This window comes from Rhamphochromis longiceps, linkage group LG4 (assembly GCF_057381845.1).
Source record: "Rhamphochromis longiceps isolate RC_006_pf linkage group LG4, R_longiceps_female_GT1.1, whole genome shotgun sequence".
Lineage (NCBI taxonomy): Eukaryota > Metazoa > Chordata > Actinopteri > Cichliformes > Cichlidae > Rhamphochromis > Rhamphochromis longiceps.
In genome coordinates, this window is record NC_140560.1 from 36500083 (window position 1) to 36514951 (window position 14869).

The following is a 14869-nucleotide window of genomic DNA, read 5'->3' on the forward strand; positions in this document are numbered from 1 at the left end:
GTTGTCTTTGGCATTTTTTATAAGTTCAACTAAAGAAATGGAAACAAATAGAAGTGTCCTTTTATGCTACAGTGATTTATATTATCACTATTAGTACTATTACTACTACAGTCTTGAATAGTATAATCTTGAATAACAATACTTTGCTTTTATCAGGTCAACAACGACTTGTAGCAGATTACTTTTATTTCTTTCTAGTTAAATTTTACCTCTAATACGGGTCAAGTACAGTGCGCATGTGCAGCCGGTCCCCGACAGTACCATAGCAACAGCAGTGGACATCAGACGCGAACATGGTGAGTGTTTGTGTTTTCGGTTGGTTTTGGAGCTTTTTGCCGTTTTTGAGCTGCTGCTTGAGTGATGGTACCTCTAAAAACTGACAGAAGCTCGGAGTCACCTCATGTCTGAGCGTTTTACCGGCCGGAAACACGAAGCAGCGCCACATCCGCCGGCTAACACGGGCTAACTTTAATTAGCTCCTTAGCTCGTTAAGTAGCCGGAAAACAGCAGCAGAGTCCTGAAGGAGAAGCTGGATTCATCTCTTCTTCGGCTGTGTGTGAAGAGTCAGCATCGAGCCCAACATTAAAAATCTATAGTGAACTATTATTATCATTGATATTTAGATGGTTCTTATTGTTATGTTAGCCCAAACCAGAGTGTTTGTTTGTGTTATCATCACACTTTAAATCGGACATGTTTCTGATTGGTCTAAATGTTGATGTTTCCAGGCAAAAGCAATGACTGTGAAAGACGCGCTGGCCAAATGGGTGCGACACACACACACACACACACACACACACACACACACACACACACACACACACACACACACACACACACACACACTCAATCAATCAATCAATCAATCAATCAATCAATCAATCAATCAATCAATCATAATACAGTGGACTCGGATGTAAACCAAACAAAATATCACATAAAACACATGGAAAAATAATTTCCTTTAGAAAGACAGCAGTGGGCTGTACTCTGAAACAGGCTTTGAGACTCATTCAGAAAACTTTGGCTTTATATCACCATGGTTACCAGTGCTGCAGACCTTAACCTGCTTCCCAGCAGCTCTAGTCCAAGATCAAGCATGAAATCACTGCCTATCAGACCAACCAGAGCTCTGAAAAATAATGTCAACATTCTGAGCTCAGAAGGCAGATAGTCCAAAGATTTAAAGGTCTTTATGAGCATTATTCTTTTCTGTCCACCTGAAGCTCATCACTGATTCACGTGCCAAGATATTTACACTGCTACACAAAATAGTTTACCACCACAGGAGAGACAGTCATAGGATTCATCTTGAATTCCACAATCAGCTCTGCAGATTCAGACACCTTAATGTCCAAGAACGACACCACCCAGACTCACACATTGGCTGCCACAGTGTGTACATGTATGTGACTGTGTGTGTGTGCAGGAGGAGAAGTCAGGCGAGAAACGAAGCGAGGCAAAAGCCGTCAAGCTGTACGGTCAGATTCCTCCTATAGAGAAGATGGACGCATCGCTCTCCACGCTAACAAACTGCGAGTGAGTCGTGCAGACGGGACGCCGTCTCATAAAGTCAGAAGTACTTCACTTGTTCATGTTAAACTGTGCGGGTCAGCAGAACAGGAGGACACCCAGAAACAGCCTTAAAAACAGCAGCAGTGGCAGGTTTGGGCCAAACACTCATCCTTCAAATCCATCACGTGTTGTTGTGTCGCTTTCTTCACAGGAAACTGTCTCTGTCCACAAACTGCATCGAGAAGATAACAAACCTCAACGGCCTGAGTGAGTGCTGACTACACACACACACCCACACACACTCTGACCACAGATGGAAACGTGTTGTTGTAATGGGATGTTTGGTCCTTCCAGAGAACCTGAAGATTTTGTCTTTAGGAAGGAACAACATCAAGTCGTTCGCAGGGCTGGTGAGTCACACGGGACACTGAGGCGTCCTGGGGACGTGGGTGAGACAAATAATGCACGGCCACAAGTTAAGACGCATGATGACTGAGTTGTTGCCGGGTCTAAAGTTTCCAAGCACTTTAGATTTGACAAATCACGAGCACCCATGCAAAATGTTCTCCTTTATCTTTTCATACCTGTGTCATAAAAAGAATATTACCACCAGAAACTCTGTGTTTATTCCGACATTATTAACATGACAGCATGTTGACCTGAAACCTACGACACAGGTTCAACAGATCCAGGATGTCTGTCTGTGATCTGGCTTCACTTAACCCAACATCATCATCAACAACCTGGCAAGAGGTCACATGAATAATAAGATAACGAGATGATTCTTCATCACATATTTGGAAAATGCTTTTGTTACATTCATAATCATAACAGTAAAACTAAAAGTAATAATAATAACCAAGGTTTTTTTTTTAAATTCCAGGATCCATTTTTTGTGTGAATTATTTTACATTGATTCTGTGTGTGTGTGTGTGTGTGTGTGTGTGTGTGTGTGTGTGTGTGTGTGTGTGTGTGTGTGTGTGTGTGTGTGTGTGTGAGCAGGAGGCTGTAGGTGACATACTGGAGGAGTTGTGGATCTCTTATAACCAGATAGAAAAGCTGAAGGGAATCCAGTGCCTGAAGAACCTGAAAGTCCTCTACATGTCCAACAACCTGGTCAAAGACTGGGGTAAGCGGGGGTTAGAGCAGGTGTGGTGATGCTCGCTCAGTAATAAGAACACAAAAACATCCCGCGGTCCTTTTTCCTTCATCGCTGTGACGGGTTCATGGTGCCGATGTAAAGTTGCCGTTGCTGCGCCTTTAGCCAGCTACAAAAGACTAGCGAGCGTGAATAGAGTAATATTTATATAAGTGTCAGGTGATTTCAAACAGCTCGACAATGATCACACACAAACACTTTGTCTGCAGTTTGTCTGAGAGATAAATGAACAGTTGCTTTGTTTTCCAGGGAGAGAAAAAATGTCAATGTGTGAGATGGATGGAGGAAGATGAAAGAGGACAGGAGGGGCAGATAAGAGACTATTTTTACACTAAGGACTGCGAGATCTTACATGTATTGGCCTCATTCATTTTAGTTTAGTTTATAAATCAAACGAGAAACATTATGTTTCTCTGAATTGTGTTTTTGTTACATTTCTTGCAAAACAAACTAGTTTTACTGATTTTCTGGATGAACATACCAGCCAGTTTAGTGCAGACCGAACTGGTTAGTTTGCAGTGATGTGATGAAGTTTACAGGAATCAGAATCAGCTTACTTTATTAATCGATAGGGAAATTATGTGGGTTACAGTTGCTTAGGCACGGTAACATGAACAAAAACAGGCTAGACTATTTAACAATACAACATGTTATGTGTATCAGATGGAGGAGTTGTACAGGGAGATGGTCACAGGCAGGAATGATTTTAATTTTGGTGATCTCAGTCTTGCACTGTGGTGAGTTATTGTTACATCAGTTTATATTTAAGGTGGTGCTGATTAGGTTCACTGACTGAAATCTTCCTTTCGTATAAGCTGTGTAGTGTTTATAGCGTCCAGAGGCTTCACAGCAGCAAAACAAATCAAAATACTCATTTCATAGTATTCGAGCATTACTCATGAAGTAAAACTTCTATCATTTTCCCTCTGTGAAACACCCGGAGCATGGCACATTGCTGTGCAATTGCATTAAAGCTCTATCGTATTATTAATAACACAGTGTTTGGTAACCATCGAGCTCCAGGCCTTCCTGTTTGCTCACCGGCAGGCTGATCCGATTCTGGACGCTCCCTCGGTCAGACAGCCTCCTCCTCCTCCTCCATGCTGGACTGCAGCTGGTGATGACAGTCGTGGTCCTCTAAAGTGGGATTTATAATCGAGCAGAGCGCAATCAGCTGTAGGACAACATGGAGGACGGTCGGCTGATATTTACTCAAGTCCGTGTTTTAAGATTTACTAAGGTATCTATAGAGCGCCGGTGCGCCTGCTGTCTGTTCTACTGTGAAAGTTTTCTTTAGGTGAAATAAGTTTTTATTTTTCTTGAATCCAGCGTTGTTTTTTTAACTCGTTGATTTGTGAAGTTGCTGTGGTGAATGTTGTGTTTTGTGTGCGTTGCAGGAGAGTTTGTGAGGCTGGCGGAGCTGCCGTGCCTCGTTGACCTCGTGTTTGTCGGAAATCCTCTGGAGGAGAAACACTCGGCCGAGGGGACGTGGATGGACGAGGCCACGAAGAGACTCCCTAATCTAAAGAAACTGGACGGTACGAGTGTTTCAGAGCAGGAACGGATCATAGTGCCGAGCTGCAGCCTGCAACTGATCTCTTCTTCTGCATTATTCAGGAACTCCGGTCATCAAGCAGGAAGTGGATGAAGGAGAAGGAGAGAGCTGAGAGGCGTGAGCCCTGCGTTCCCTCAGAGTCTTCCTCTTTTTTTGAGTTTTCTGTGGTTTGTTACGGTGCTTTCTTTTATATGAACCATTTTTTAATGACAGCACAGACTTTGTTGTAGATCAACAAGCACAAGAATGTTTGTTTTAGAGTTTTTAAAGCTAATTTCCTAAAAGCTGTTTACAGCCTTTTACTGACCGACTGGGAAGGATTTTAAAGCTAATTGTTGTTAACTGTGACGGTGCAAGAGCATCAAATCCTCCGTGTTCTCAGACTGTTAGCATCACACCAGGTGTTTCTGGCTGTAAATACTGAACTCTGTGTTCCCTCCGTTCACATCACACTGGACTAAAACCAACTTTATAAAGTAGACACTACATCAGACAAGGAAAACTGCTCAGCAGTGGTGTCAGCAGCTGTTTGAGTAATAATAGAAGAAGACTAAACACTGGAAGAGTCACTAATGGTTAAATAGTTAACGCCACTTTTTAACGAGTGCTGCTCCCTACAGAGCCTACCTCCCACCTCCCTGGACTCCAGCCTTTGAGGCTGAAAAATGGAGCTGTAGTTCCTCTAATGTCCACCAGAGGCTGTCTCCAAACGTGCCGCCTGCCTTTCATTGGTTACTGTGTGCGACCTGTAAATGACCCCTTTAGTGCCTGAGCTTAACCACTTCTGAAACTGCCACCCCTACAACCCACTAACGTTGAGGTCGTAGGTCTAAAAACGACTCACGGGGTTGATCGTGCATCAGAGGATGTCGATGTGGGAGTGTGAGGCTGGGCCAGGTGAGGCTCCGCCCACTGGCTCTGGAGTGAGCAACCTCTCAAATGTGTCAGTCACAATCCAGCCAATAGTGGCGTCCTGCTGTGCACTGATATCAGCTGACCTCTTAGAAGTTGAGCTTCTGATGGGAAACAAAGGGAATATCTCTGTTTACGCTCTGCTGCTGCCTCAGATCAGCCTCCTCTGCTTGGTGTGTGTCACTCGGTGTGTGTCACTCGGTGTGTGTCCACCGCAGAGGCTGCAAAGCTTCACCAGACAAATCTGAAGAAGAAGGTGTTTCCTGCTCGTTTATCCACCACTGTCTCTGTAACCTCATGTGTTTTAAGTTATTTCATGTTTGTACATTATTATGGTCTTTGGAATGATTTAATAAATATTGTTGATGTAACATGTCTTTACTCACAGCAGACAACAAACCTACGCCCAGAACATACCCAGTGCCCTGCACCACCGATCAGCCTGTTAGTGGTGCTGTTTTGTTTCTGACTGCATCGTGAGCTCCTCTTCTCATCAGCCGTGATCAAAGTTGCACAGACCGTTCACTGGCAAACTGACAGCTTTAGCTTTAATGTCTGATTTAACTCATTTGGACTTCAACTTCAGCTCCAACGTGCAGAAATGCTCAGGCTGCGGTGCATCTGTGGAAGGTGTTTTATATGAATCCAATCAAATCACGAGAGGCTGTCACAGAAGCAAAAACACACAGAAATACTAATTTCATAGTATTCGAGCATTACTCAAAGCATACAGGCACTGAGGCAAATAATGTAACGATTATGAAGTGCAAAGCTGGATTTATGAAGTCAGCACAGAGACTTTGGGCTGTGAAACCACCTCACAGATGCTGATCGCTGACTACCTCTTCATTTCGCGCTCTTATGAGCAGCTGTGTCTTTCGGGGTGAGTCACAGCCTGCAAAACTGGCATCAAAAGGCATCTAACTGTTAATAACACTGGCAGCTACACCCGCTTTATAAACAAGGTTGCATGAGGTGAAAGTTTATCCACCACAGATCAAACTGCAGGTGCTGCCAGCGTCCACGTGCAACTGAAGTCAGGGATGCATTTAAACTAGGAGGTGTGGTCCATGTTCAAAAGCAGACAGATATTTAAACAGCCGCACGTGCAGGATGGACGAACAGCCTCCCATCACAAGTCTCATGAACACTGCTCAGCTTTGAAGTCACCGATGAAGTCCTGTGTGCTACATAAAGCTGCTTCTTTGTCTTTGGAAGATTATTATTGTTACTCAACACAGACACTAAAGTGTGAGCACAGTGTGACCTGATGTAACGTGACGTCCTTGAAAAGCCACAGTGTAAGACTGTCTTGGATGGTATCAGTGAAAAGCAGTGTTTCATTTGTTTCTGTAGCTCAAGGACGAAGCTGCAAAAGAATGTGTCATACAAAGTTAACATATGTCCACTAAGACGAGAGAAAGTGTCTTTCTCAGCCTGAAAATCAGCTGTAATTCATTGTGCTGACACCGTGTGTCTGATTTTTAGAGCCAAATGTTTTAAAGACGTCTTAATTTAAAAGTAGAAAATTACAGGTCGCCCAGGCCTTCATGTCTTTAAGACATACCTGTAGTTTCACCTGGCTTCATATATGACTGGTTCTACTGTATATAAAAATCTTGTTGAACACACACAGAGAGCAGCTCAGTTTAATGACACGTTTATTCTTCGGTTACAGTCACACGGTTACAGAAGAACACGTCATTTATTTTATCCAAATATATAAAAATACATTTGAACGTACAAAATAATCAGAACCTGCTCCTGAGTTTACCTATAGCCCCATGCGCTGCCTCCAGCGCCCTGGACAGGTTTTGGTTTGATGGTGCCGATGATCGAGATTCGATTCGGGTCCCAGACACAATTCTCCTCCAGGCCGCTCTTCACCATCCCACAGCCGGGCGGCACCCAGGCGGTGTCGTAGCCACTGTATTGCCAGGTCTTCTGAAGTGGGTGGTTCTGATAGTTGATGACGATCACCCGTCCCACGTTGACCTTAACTTTAATGACAACTCTGTCATACTCAGGGTGACCAATGGGATAGCGACTTGCTTTCTCCAGGTCTCTGCTGAGGTAGACCCCCGGACCGAGCATCCCATCTTTAGACTGGCCAAAACCCGTCATCAGGATTCTTTTAGCATTCGCACTGGTGGTACCGTGGTACATGACGTAGGTTCTACCGTCTCTTGGCCCTTCACAATCCAGTCGGATTACCCCTGGAGGCAGGAAGTCATCTTCAGCCCACTGGAAGTACATTTTTCTGATTCGGATGTTAGTGTGATTGTCTCTGCAGGAAATCATGAGAACATCACAGCGTTAAGAACAAGAAGCCTGAACTTTAAAATAGAGAGTTAGTTATATTAAATGGGGAGTTATTATAAGAAATCAGGTGTTTTAAATGATTTTTACAGTATTTATAACTCATTATAAAATAACAGTGGTTAATCCTAAATACTTTCCAGTCCAGGCAGGTGTTGTGTTTCATTGTGTTGCGTCAGATCTGACGATATGAGATACATTTAATCTTTTTTTTTGTTATCTCTCAAATTGGGAATTATCACTTCATTATCAAAGTGGGCATGGACGCTCTGCTGGGTGCTGGGCTCCTGTTTCTGGCTCATGCCGCTCTCTCTCTCTCACACACTCACAAGAAGATTGTTGATTTATGTATCTGTGCATTTTCATGCTTTTGTGTTTCAGGTGCTGTATGTTTGTTTTTTCTCACAGGTGCAGCAGCTGGTGATACATCGTGCATTTCTATCTGTGCTCTGTCATGTTCTTATTTTCTCCCCTCTTCCCCCCTTTTTATTTCCTCAGATCTTTAAAAAGCAAACCGTATTTGGCACAACAGTGTGTTCAGATTATAGTTCTGACTGCAAAAGTAAAAACAAACAAAAGATAAACTTGCTGTGCCAAAGATGAGTGTCTGGCCTCAGAGGTCAGCGGCTCTTCCTGACTTAATTTGATTGTTATTAATGGAAAAATGAATATTTGTAGAAAAATAAACATGTAATAGAATAAGTTTGAATTGGCTCACTGTCCATGTAGCTGTGAAAGCCTGATGACGATGTTCTGTTTAATGTTCACGTTTATTTCACAAATCATCACCTCACTGAAAAGTTGTTTCACAATAAGTAGAATTTCAAACTCAGGTTTTCTGAATCACATTTCCTGCACGGAAATGTGATTCAGAAAACCTCTCGCTGGACTTTCACACAGTTGAAAAGTTCATCATTAAGTCCTGATAAAACTGACATAAATCTGCTTTTATCAGTCGGAAAGTTCGCAGCTGAGTGTAAATATGTCCTCATTCACACAGTACTGACAACGTTTACTGCAAACATTCAGACTTTTTAAGGAAAAAAGAAGAAAAGTGTGTTTGCTGAGTCCACGTACCTCTCTGCAGGCTGGTCCAAAAATGGAGTCTGTGCCTCACTCTGCTTCTTTTTCAGGAGGAAATACCACAAACAGACCTCCTCCTTTCAGTTTCGTTTCACGTGCTGTTAAGTCCTTCACTTTAGGTTATAGGCAGTATGTGCTGGAGTACTTAGTGTGAGTTAGGTTTCACTCCTGCCATCCAGCAGCTCATAGATCAGGGACTTTTTGGCAGAACAGGAATTTTGGTACTTTCCAGTTTTTCTCCATGATCGATTTAAGGTTTTAAAGGAAATTAGTCTCTTTGATATTTCTAAATATATGCTCTTGCTCAGATGCAGATGAGCTCTACAGCAGGTTATCAAAAGACTCAAAAGGAAACAGGAAATTCCAGTCCACTCATTTTCCTGCTGTATTTGCAAAAGTTTCCATTGTCCTGCTGCAGACTGACTTACGTTTGCACAACATAAACCAGCTTACAGGGATACAGCTGACATATTTCCCATTATCAGTGTGACTCTAAGGATCAACATCATCACACTGATGTCCTTCTGTAGCGATGAGGGCTTGTGTGCAGAGACATCGACGCTGATCTCTTTGTGTTGTTTCATACGTCTCTTTTATCTTCCTGCAGTTAATTTGTTCCTCGTTGTGTTGCTTTGTAGCTTCTTGTGGTCACTGAGCATCTTTTTAAAACTATATTTTTTCATTGTTTTGTGTGCACAGACATGTAAAAAGTGACCCAACACAGTCTATGAGCACAGTTTGTGTTTGTGTCATTCTTCTGTCTGTTTGATACCATTGTGTATTTCCTGACAGTCATTTTTCTCTCTTTGCTTTTTTAGTGTCGATATTTTTACATCTTTGCGTGTTTTTAAAATTTTGTACCTTTGCGGTTGTGATATTTTCTTTCTTTTTGTACATCTTTGGTCCTTTTGAATCTAACTGGTGTCACTTTATTGCTTTATTGTAATAACTGGAAACCCTGGTCAGTGGTCATTTTATTGTCCCCAATGGGAAATTGATTTGCAGCATGTCTACTCATCAAACAACTCAGACATTTAAGAAAAACAAACAGAACAGCCCAAGTTTTATCAAGAGCTGCAAGAAAGTGCCGTGTGTGACAGTGTTGGCAACAACAGTTATGGTTTAGTGTTGTTAAGCACGATAATAGCAGCAGGTATAAAGAACTATGTCTCGTGGTTTTCTCTGCAGGCACTTCACACCGATGACCTGAAGGAAGCAGCTGAAAATCTCTAAAGAGACGGTTTGTTTGAAACTTAACATGACAGAGGTCGCCTTCCTCAGCACCTGCCTGTTATAAAAGTCCAAAAGCTGGACCTGAGACCTCCCTGAAGTCTGACCAGCCATTTTAACCAGGTTACCCAGTCCGGTCTTATTGGTCAGTGTCATGGTCCCTGTGTCTCCATTTTATTTTTTGAGTGTGTCTCCTGATTAAGAACACTGAGTAATGCCTGCTGTCATATTCAGGGGGCGCTGTGGCTCCACAGTAATCACTGCCACATGGATGAACTTGTTAATCACTCACAGGCTCTTTATGAATCTACTCATTAATATTATGTTATTCATTTATTCTATGTTTACACAGAATAAATCAGAAATACGTCTGATCACATCCACAAAGCAGCTGTTTCACTTTCAGCACATTCAGCAGGAAATAAAATAATGGATGCTCCGTTAATTAAATTCAATTCAATCTTATTTATATAGCGCCAAATCACAACAAAAGTTGCCTCAAGGCGCTTCATAGATACAGAGAAAAACCCAACAATCATATGACCCCTATGAGCAGCACTTTGGCGACAGTGGGAAGGAAAAACTCCCTTTTAACAGGAAGAAACCTCCGGCAGAACCAGGCTCAGGGAGGGGCGGGGCCATCTGCTGCGACCGGTTGGGGTGAGAGAAGGAAGACAGGATAAAGACATGCTGTGGAAGAGAGACAGAGGTTAATAACAGATATGATTCAATGCAGAGAGGTCTGTTAATAAATAGTGAGTGAGAAAGGTGACTGGAAAGGAAAAACTCAATGCATCATGGGAATCCCCCGGCAGGCTACGTCTATTGCAGCATAACTAAGGGAGGATTCAGGGTCACCTGGTCCAGCCCTAACTATATGCTTTAGCAAAAAGGAAAGTTTGAAGCCTCATCTTAAAAGTAGAGATAGTGTTAAAGTGCCAAGTCTCAGCTTTAATCTTATCAGAGTTAAATAATCCTGAATTTAAAGTCTGAGTGCTTCTCAAATCCTGCCAAAGATGTTTTTCACAGGTCTTTCATATGCATCCAGGATTTCTCTGACTCTTCTGATGATATGTGTACTGCACATGATGACATATTCAAAGTATTCACAGTTTTAGATTGAGGAGGATTATTTTAAAAACAGCTCTGCAACTTGCAGACACTTTTTGTTCCTTTTGGAGATTGAGGAACCCCTGCACATATTTACTTCTATGAATCTTTATGAGATGAAGGGCAGCCTCCTCCCATAGGCAAAATCTGCTGTTAAATGACAGCCAATCAAAACTGCCTGAGGAGACTGCTGGTGGCATCCAGCTCTACTAAGAGCAGCGAGCATAAAGGGAGTGACTTTTTTTAAGTGTTCTATCAGCTCATCAAACATCAGCAAACACACAAACTGTTTGCTGTTTGTGTGCAGTTTGTCTCACAGTGTGTGTGAAGAAGAGGGGTTAGATTTAAAGGTACGGACTGCACTTGATAAAGTGCAGATTTAAAGCTTACATGTAATGTCATCATATTGATCACATTGGATTTGTATATGATGTGTTTTGAAAAATTCAGATTTTTATATCTTGTTCTGTGAAACTAACTAAGCTATACTGACTTTGTATTGTTCAAATGTTGCATGGAAACACAGAGCAGTTTTGTGCAGGACAAACAGGTTAGTTTGCTTTAATGTTGAGAATTCAAAGTAAAACACTGTTGTGCTGGTGCACAGTGGCTCTGGTGCACAGTGGCTCTGGTGCACAGTGGCTCTGGTGCTCATGGTCAGATTTAGGTTACTTCAAGTGTAGCGCAGAAGAATTTGCATTTAAGCTGATTAATTCACTGAATTCCAACTTTATACCAACTGCATACTGTATATATACACAGTATAAAGCATGGTGTCAGAGCAGGAAATGGACATCAGCCAAGACAGCTGTGAAACATCTGCTGACATCTTGTTGAATTCAGTTGTACTAACTCATATACCAATATTGTTTGATATTATATTAATATAACACAGGACTTAGGTACCTTTGTACAGTAGAAATGCTCTTCAAGAAGCTACTTTTACTTTCTTACTTTGAGTACATTTCAGAGCTGGTACGTTGTTACTTTTACTTGAGTAAAGAAGTTGAACACGGGTCTCTACTCCTACTTACGTAAATAAAATTTGTACTTTTGCTACCTCTGGTTTGTTATAATGCCGTCATCAGACAGTTTAGTACACTGTAAATGCTGACGTTTCACAAAGTTATATATATTTCACATTACCTTCACATTTCATATTACACAGCAGATAACATTCTGTTTATTATGTCACTTATTCCGTGTTACAGAACCACACAATACTACTTAGAAACAAGAGCAGAAGTTTTATTTCCACTTAATTTCAATAAAGGAGTTTCATTCTACCTGATGCCCCCTAATGGCCACATTTTTTTTTAATGAACCAGCAAATCTGCTCCTTAGATCCACTGCAACTCTCAGCTTCTTATATCAGTCATGTTGCTGGCCGGTTGCAAACTGTGGCTCTTGTAGTTTCTCTTTAGCACCATTTATTTTTCCAGGCCTTTGTTTCCTCCATCCCAGTTGTTTTTAGATGTGTTGTTGTCATCAAATTCAAAATGAGTTATTAGTTTTTTTTATTAAACAGTAAAACGTCTCAGTTCAAACATCTCGCACACAAGAATTTCACTCACATGTACTGTACCAGTGTCCCTCCACATGTGATGTGACAATAAAAGTGATTTGATGTGTTTTTTATGCATAAACATATAGAATAATGAATGATTTACATATGAATACAAACACACCCACATAGTAAGTACTTTTTTATGACACATTTATTTTTCAGGTTACACTGACATGGTTACAAAATATGTCATTTTATGATTTCTTATTCAAATATATAAAAATACATTTGAACGTACAAAATAATCAGAACCTGCTCCTGAGTTTACCTATAGCCCCATGCGCTGCCTCCAGCGCCCTGGACAGGTTTTGGTTTGATGGTGCCGATGATCGAGATTCGATTCGGGTCCCAGACACAATTCTCCTCCAGGCCGCTCGACACCATCCCACAGTTGGGCGGCACCCAGGCGGTGTCATATCCTTCGTCATGCCAGGTGCCCTGAAGTGGGTGGTTCTGACAATTGATGGCTTTAACCCTTCCCACGTTGACCCTAACCTTAATGACAACCTTGTCATGCACAGGATGATCGATGGGATAGCGACTCGCTTTCTCCAGGTCTCTGCTGAGGTAGACCCCCGGACCGAGCATCCCGCCCGAAGACTGGCGAAAACCTGAAGCCAAGATCGATCGAGCGTTCGCACTGGTGGTGCCGTGGTACATGACGTAGGTTACACCATCTTCTGGCCCTTTACGGTCAACTCGAGCTACCCCAACAGGAAGACCCTCATCTTCAACCCAGTTAAAGCTCATTTTTCAGACCCAGATGTTGGTGTCAGTGTCCCTGCAGGAGAAAAAGGGTTACTGACCTGAGGACATCAATGTAAATAGGACAAAACAGATAAGATTAGCTATAAAATTAAGAATTTTCCTCAGTGGACGTCCAAACAAATTCACCCCATGTGACTCTACAGGCCTGAGTTAGCATGTTAAAGGTTAAAGTTCATGACAGTACAATTAGAAAAAGAGGACGAAGCCTCTTCTCTCTAAAACAAACAACATTTATGTCTTTGGTTTTCAATATGTTGAGCTGGAGATCAGTGATCAGGGCTCAACAACAAATCCGTGGCTGGTTTTTGCTGCCGTGCAAACACCTAACAAGAATCGTGTTATTTGCATACGTTCAAATGATTTTACTGTCAGATGTGCTCCGACACAGGTTTGCGTACAGAATCACCAACAGCACGGGACAGAACATCCTTCTGCTGAACCAGTCGATGTCACAACCTCAGACACAACACTGTTTACTCTCTGGGTCCTGTAAGTTAGGAAGTCATCCAGAAAGATTTTTACTCGAGTCACACTGATCGAAAAGCCTGTGCATTAAAAGCTGTGCTTGAATCTTATCAAGTGCAGAATAAATGACAGTCTGACCTCTGACCCCTCAAAAAGCTCCTGAATGATAGAGTGTAGTTAGATTTACACAGTGTACAGTTTCACTTAATTTTCTGTTCATCTAATGGCTATAAATCATTTTAGAACCTGCTAAGAACCAAATTACTCTGATTAACTCAAAGTAAAAATACAAATAAATTTAAAACAGTGTGACATCAAAGTTGAGCAGCTGATACCAAAATATTGTAATGTTTTTATGGCAAAATGTAAATATAATAGGTGTAAAAGTCTGGGGACAATCATACATTTTCAAATGACAGTTTTCGAACACTGAACTCATTGAAACGTTGCCATTAAGTACAATTTAAAACTAGCTCAGTTTTGCTAAGTTACATTTTTCTGCAGCTTCTCACTGGATCGTTTAGTCCTGATTAAAGTGACATAAATCTGCTTTTATTAGTCAGGAAGTTCACAGCGGAGTCTAAATATGTCCTCATACACACAGAACTGACAAGATTCACTGTAAACATTCAGACTTTGTTTGAGTCCACGTACCTCTCTGCAGGTTGGTCCAAGAATGGAGTCCGTGCCTCACTCTGCTTCTTTTAACAGTAGACGTCCTTCTTTCAGTTTTGTTTCATGTGCTGTTGCTCGTCCTTGTCTTTAGGTTACAGACAATATGTACTAGGTGTGGTCAGTGTGTGAGTTAGGTTTCACTCCTGCCACACAGCAACACACAGATCAGGTGTTTTCAGCCGGAATGAAACGTTTGGCACTTTCCAATTTTCCTCCATAAAAGTTTTGTGATATTAAAGGAAATTTGTCTCCTTAATATTTATAATTTTATGCTCTTGTTCAGATGCAGATGAGTTATATAACAGGTTATCAAAAGAAACACGTAACAGGAAATGCCCGTCCAGTCAGATTCCTGCTGTATTTGCAAATGTTTCCATTCTGCTGCAGACTGACTTTCGTTTGGACCAATGAAAGTTTACGGGAATTTGGCTGATATATTTCCCTATTCCCTATATTACCTAGCTCCTGCTATGGCTCTAAGGCTCCTGCTAACTTTGCATTTATGTAAAGC

General features: G+C 41.7%; 3 protein-coding genes across 4 annotated transcripts; 1 reads left to right on the top strand and 2 right to left on the bottom strand.

Annotated features, from left to right (window-relative positions):
* The first annotated feature begins 240 nt into the window (after positions 1-240).
* On the top strand, positions 241-5512 carry dnal1 (dynein, axonemal, light chain 1). 2 transcript variants are annotated; one of them, XM_085404837.1, is made up of 8 exons: positions 241-296; positions 729-767; positions 1430-1539; positions 1727-1782; positions 1870-1925; positions 2518-2644; positions 4072-4212; positions 4292-5512. In XM_085404837.1, the coding sequence occupies exons 1-8, from the start codon at positions 294-296 to the stop codon at positions 4339-4341; spliced, it is 582 nt and encodes a 193-aa protein (XP_085260963.1). In that variant the 5' UTR covers positions 241-293; the 3' UTR covers positions 4342-5512. The 2 variants fall into 2 exon arrangements, with proteins under 2 accessions (XP_085260963.1, XP_085260962.1); XM_085404836.1 differs by having other exon boundaries at positions 1870-1923; positions 2507-2644.
* A 1282-nt stretch (positions 5513-6794) lies between these two features.
* LOC146672245 (uncharacterized) lies at positions 6795-8643 on the bottom strand. The gene is made up of 2 exons (XM_085404839.1): positions 8538-8643; positions 6795-7428 (listed from the first exon to the last, which is right to left on the bottom strand). Exon 2 carries the CDS (start codon positions 7395-7397, stop codon positions 6912-6914), a length of 486 nt encoding a protein of 161 aa, XP_085260965.1. The 5' UTR covers positions 7398-7428; positions 8538-8643; the 3' UTR covers positions 6795-6911.
* A 3991-nt stretch (positions 8644-12634) lies between these two features.
* LOC146672246 (uncharacterized) lies at positions 12635-14466 on the bottom strand. Its single transcript, XM_085404840.1, has 2 exons — positions 14338-14466; positions 12635-13231 (listed from the first exon to the last, which is right to left on the bottom strand). The coding sequence occupies exon 2, from the start codon at positions 13198-13200 to the stop codon at positions 12715-12717; it is 486 nt and encodes a 161-aa protein (XP_085260966.1). The 5' UTR covers positions 13201-13231; positions 14338-14466; the 3' UTR covers positions 12635-12714.
* Positions 14467-14869: the final 403 nt, after the last annotated feature.

What these genes read in the sequence shown, in the direction of transcription:
- dnal1 (XM_085404836.1), top strand. An exon ending in TCCACGCTAACAAACTGCGA is followed by an intron (nt 1,540 to 1,726) that starts GTGAGTCGTGCA and finishes CTTTCTTCACAG; the next exon opens with GAAACTGTCTCTGTCCACAA. An exon ending in TAATCTAAAGAAACTGGACG is followed by an intron (nt 4,213 to 4,291) that starts GTACGAGTGTTT and finishes TGCATTATTCAG; the next exon opens with GAACTCCGGTCATCAAGCAG.
- LOC146672245 (XM_085404839.1), bottom strand. Translation starts at nt 7,397, where the DNA reads ATGTACTTCCAGTGGGCTGAAGATGACTTCCTGCCTCCAGGGGTAATC.
- LOC146672246 (XM_085404840.1), bottom strand. Translation starts at nt 13,200, where the DNA reads ATGAGCTTTAACTGGGTTGAAGATGAGGGTCTTCCTGTTGGGGTAGCT.